Source organism: Epargyreus clarus, unplaced genomic scaffold (genome assembly GCF_041222505.1).
Source record: "Epargyreus clarus isolate Ecla_fem2 unplaced genomic scaffold, WU_Ecla_fem_2.2 ptg000003l, whole genome shotgun sequence".
Lineage (NCBI taxonomy): Eukaryota > Metazoa > Arthropoda > Insecta > Lepidoptera > Hesperiidae > Epargyreus > Epargyreus clarus.
The window spans coordinates 9,587,332-9,592,320 of NW_027332211.1; the positions used below are offsets into that span (position 1 = coordinate 9,587,332).

Consider the following 4,989-nt stretch of genomic DNA (forward strand, 5'->3'; position numbering starts at 1 on the left):
GGATTTATTTAGGGGTTTTATATGTTTAGGGGTATTTTTGGGGTTTTCTGAATATGTAATATTCTGAATATAATAGACCTATTCAATCCAATAATAGTCATTCAAATATGATCAATAAAATATATTCAAATAATAGTCATGCAAAGTATTATGATGGTTCGTTTCACATTATATAATTCGGAATGGTGGATCTTGCTCTACATTTAATCCATCTTCAAAAATGTTAAGTTTATGTAATGTCAATATATACCTATGATTTAATTAATGCGGACTCTTCACAAGAAAATAATATAATTTATAACGTATTAGATAATTTATAAATCAAGAAAATTAAGAAATATTATGTACTACTTATTACTTTTATTTTATATATTTTCGAGAGTTGGTAACACTGATATGTTAACATAGTTTATTATTTATGGTTTTTTCGTCTGCGGTTTGACATTTGGGAACAAGAGATTTCTGTTTTTGCAAATAAATTATGAAATGAAAAGTGAAACTATAAAGAATTAAAGTGTTTGTTGTTGTATTGACATTAATTATAGTTATATAATAAAATGGCCGACGACCTTAGAAACTACAAACTGCAGTTGCAGCAGGTATAATTTAGTTGTTGTGTGGTATTAGGTTGCTTGTCACAAAGCAGCATCTCTAAATCCCTGATTCGCTTGCTGTTTCAGGTGGAGGCAGCGTTGCTGACCGATCCTGATAACGAAGAACTTCTGAAATTGAAAGCAGACTTAGAAGAAGTAATTGAGTTGACACAAGATCTAATTAAAACTCAAGAAGGTGATTCGAAGTTTAATAACGTTCATAGTTCTAGTAATGATGATGATGTTACAGCTTCCCTGCTGGCCGCGGAGGGAGGCGATGTCCAGGAGAGTTCCACCTCCAAGTGGCATATCGGTGACAAGTGTCTAGCGAAATGGAGAGCAGATGGCATGTAAGTATTTTTATCGTAATCCTAAACATCTTTCATCGTATTCTGTTTTAACAGCATGTGTGTATTCACTGTAGGAATATCAAGAAAATCAATGGCTATTACACGGTATGAATTGTAAATGAAAGATAATTTAGGTTGGTTAGATATTTTAGGTAAAAAAGAAAATGCACTGAAGTAAGTAGTACAATTGTGAACTTTAAAAATACAATAAAAACTATTATTCATGTCCCAGATGTCCCCTTTATGATATTAATATTGTAATATTCTATTGAAAATAATATCCAAATCAATGAGAATTATTGATTTAGCTACTTTTAATTTTGTATTTGCTTCATTGTTTTCTGATAATGACTTTCTAAAACCTTGGTATGTCATGTTTAGGTATTTAAAGTGATCTTTTATATAATACACAGGTTACATTGCATATAGACGATGAAGAGGAATTACCATTATGTCGAACCGTTAATTTGTTATTTTATAAGTTGAAATATTTTAAATAAACTCAATTTTTAAAACATAACTCATTATATTTACATCATGTATATTGTAAAACATACATCTAAAAATACTGCTATTACATCAGCTTACTGTCATTGTAATTCTAAAGATGTGATTTTTTCTGGTTTCTGGGTCTGTATATCTATGACACCTAGAAAATAAGGTAGTATTGCTTAGCAGTGTTGAGTATTAAAGTCAGGCTCTAAATAATAAAATTTATCATGATTTCAGGTTTTATGATGCTGTAGTAGAAGAAATTGGAGATGATATATTGAAAGTAAAATTTGACGGGTACACAACACTGGAAGTGGTGTCCATGCATGATGTAAAAGCAGTGGGCAACGGTCAAAAGAGACCCTTAAGTGGTGATGAGGGCAAGTAAGTTAAAAGATGTATTTTTTTAAAGATGGTAGGACCCTTTATGATGCTACTTTAGCGGCATCACCACCACACCTATTTCTGCCTAATAAATGCAGTGTTAAGTGTTGCTATGTTTTGGTTTGACTGGTAAGGGAGACTTGCATTTCAGCTTATTCCTCTGGGGTAACGGTCTAATTGTGTTTGACCAGTTAGGAATCTCATCTTTTCTGGGGTTGATTACCCATGTCCTCTGACAGTAGCCACTTACCATCAGGTGTAGAGCATGCTTGTCAGCTACTCTAGTATTATAAAAAATATATCACAGTACAAGGAATTCTACTCTGGAACGCCTTGCCCGAAAACATCAGGAAAGCATCATCTAAAAGCACCTTCAAGAGATTGGTACGGGAGCATTATTTACGATGGTCACCTGACTGATATCAATATTTCTCAGTCTTAGTATTATATATTTATATGTATATATTATATGGATATATATGTTTTTATGTATTAATTTGTTTCATTTGTATTGGATGCAGGTTACTGTTTTCTTTGTATTAGCCTACCACATATTATTGCCATCACCCAGGGTTGACTGGCAGAGAATGCCATTAGGCATTAAGTTCACCCTTTGTAACACTTTGAAGGTGGTAGAACCCTCTGTGGTTCGACTCCGGCGGCACCACCGCCACACCTATTTCTACCTAATAACAGCAGTGTTAGGCGCTGCTGTGTTCCGGTTTGAAGGGTGTGGTAAGGGAGACAGACTTTTCCGAGGCGTTCCAGCTTAGTCCTCAGGGGTAGCGGCGCATCTGTGGCCGACCTCAGGTAGGAATATCTAATCCTATCTGGGGTTGATTACCGATGTCCATGGGCGGCAGTAGCCACTTACCATCAGGTGGACTGCATGCTCGTCTGCTACCCTTATATTATAAAAAAAAAAAAAAAAAAAAAAAAAAAAACTTATTTTAAGGCGTTTAAAAATATATATATATATATATATATAAAAATAAACAGTATAATCATTTTCTTTGTCAATAGAGTGCTAGAAAGTATGTAGTAGTAATGCAACACATATTGTACCAAGTAACCACAAAAATAATGATTACTAGAGCTTTTACTCATAGAACAGATTTAATGCATGCATTAAATATATTTCTAAATATTCTATTTAGAAATATATGTATGGATAATTATATAATTAATAACTCTGTATGTTAATTTTCAGGCATGGCAAGGGGTATAATAGAGAATACCTTAAGAAGAAAAAGCAGAAAAAACAACAAAGATTTAAACAAATTGAAGAGGAAAGGGAAAGTGAGAAAAATAAATGGTTGAATTTTCATTCCAAAGCTTCAAAGAAAGCAGGGGTCAGATCAAAAAGTATTTTTGCTTCCCCTGATAACCTATCTGGTAGGGTGGGAATAGGAACTTGTGGCATATCGGGAAAACCAATGACTGAATATACTCCTGGTGAAAAGTGGAAAAAGGGAGGGTAAACAAGTCACTAGATTAATAAATAATTTTAAGTTAGACTTATTCCTAATTGATAATTATCCAATTATTACTTTTTAATTAAATACACAATAAATAGTAAAGTTACTAGCTTGTATTTTTTCCCCAACCATGTTTAGATTACTAATTAACGGGTTGTAAATGAACACCAAGCAGTAATCTCTCAAAGCAAGCTCAATAAAATTCGTCCTGGATTTTCGAAGTCTGGGAGATGTGTATATTTTAAATTGTCACTAATAGTAAAGACAAATATAAGGACAAAGTTAATTTGAGAGACTACCAAGCATAAGGTAATACAAAGCAGTCAGTAATAAATCAGTCAGAATTACTGTTAAAACTTTTAAGTGCAGCCTATCCCAGTGCTACTTCTAATTAGATGTCGTCGATAAGACATTGCTTCTATAGATGAGAACAGTATTCCGTCTCAACTAACTATTCCTGATAGACTATGTTTTACGCTTTTTAATCTTGCCATTCGGAAGTACAATTATATGTCCGGCAGTGGGACAGAAATGGTTTGACTTGAGCTTAGGGAGCTCCGAATTTTTTGCTACAACACGTATTGGTGGAATTATGAGTTAGTAGGATCAGCCTTGTTCGATTTTAGACTTACCTGAAAACGTGGACTTCATGCTAGTTTCATCATCATCATCGCAATAATCAACCCGTTGTTGCGAGGCAAAGCTCTCCTCTCATGATGAGAAGGATTAGGCCCTAGTCCAACGCGCTGGCCAAATGCGAATTGGTAGACATTACATACCTAACTATTTTAAAGATCTTTTAGGTATGCAGGTTTTCAAACGATGTTTTCCTTCACCATTAAATCAAGTGATAACCAATTTCTAATACGCACATGACTTTGAAAAGTGAGTGTCTGTGATTTGAACTTCGGACCTCTTGATTAAGAGGCCGCGTTATAACCACAAGGCTATGACTAAATGCTAGTTTGCTACTTGTTTATTGTAATAAAACAATTATGTTCACAATTGTTAATACCTATATATTTTTTTGTCTAACATTTACAAGACATTTGAAATAGCTTTTTCGTTGTTGATATTCAATTTATTCAATATTTTATCTACCGAAGACCAAAATTTCACTACTTCATACTAGAAGAAGATAGATTAAGTTTTACTAACGGGCGATAATAAATATTGCTGTTTCGATATTAATATTATATGGTACAAAATAATATTTTTAAACTTTATTAATAAATTAGATAAATTAGATCAGCTATTATGTACTAATAATTTTCTGTAGTAAACAATTTCTCGATTCTTTTTCGCGGCATACTATAGTCTACGCCGTAGAAGCTACGGAGTACGAGACTCGACCAATTTCTATGGCACATTTTTCGTTAGATCAACAATTGTTTTCGGTTTCAAAATTAAGATTTATTCGTACTATGATGAAACTTACTCATTACAAGCATAAAGACAAGCAGTGAATAATTTTGACATAAAGTTAGTCTTTATAGGCTAGAGGAACTACTTAAGTATGAAGTTCATGTAAGCTTGTTCGTTGAGGATATTGAGTAGACTACTTTGAAGGAGCCAAGGCGTAAATGGAACTACTTACACGCTCTGTGGTCTTGCTCAGTTACTTTGCTCTAAATATTTTATTACAATACTTTCAAAGTTTGCCAATAGATGTCGCTACATGTATCAAATTAA

General features: G+C 33.3%; 1 protein-coding gene across 1 annotated transcript; it reads left to right on the forward strand.

Annotated features, from left to right (window-relative positions):
* Nucleotides 1-415: 415 nt before the first annotated feature.
* Nucleotides 416-3,403, forward strand: Spf30 (Splicing factor 30). The gene is made up of 4 exons (XM_073087920.1): nt 416-599; nt 681-943; nt 1,673-1,819; nt 3,030-3,403. The coding sequence occupies exons 1-4, from the start codon at nt 558-560 to the stop codon at nt 3,298-3,300; spliced, it is 723 nt and encodes a 240-aa protein (XP_072944021.1). The 5' UTR covers nt 416-557; the 3' UTR covers nt 3,301-3,403.
* The last annotated feature ends 1,586 nt before the right edge of the window (nt 3,404-4,989 follow it).

Coding starts and splice junctions, on each gene's coding strand:
- Spf30 (XM_073087920.1), top strand. CDS start 558: ATGGCCGACGACCTTAGAAACTACAAACTGCAGTTGCAGCAG. Junction 600..680: donor ACAAACTGCAGTTGCAGCAG/GTATAATTTAGT, acceptor TTGCTGTTTCAG/GTGGAGGCAGCGTTGCTGAC. Junction 1,820..3,029: donor TTAAGTGGTGATGAGGGCAA/GTAAGTTAAAAG, acceptor GTTAATTTTCAG/GCATGGCAAGGGGTATAATA.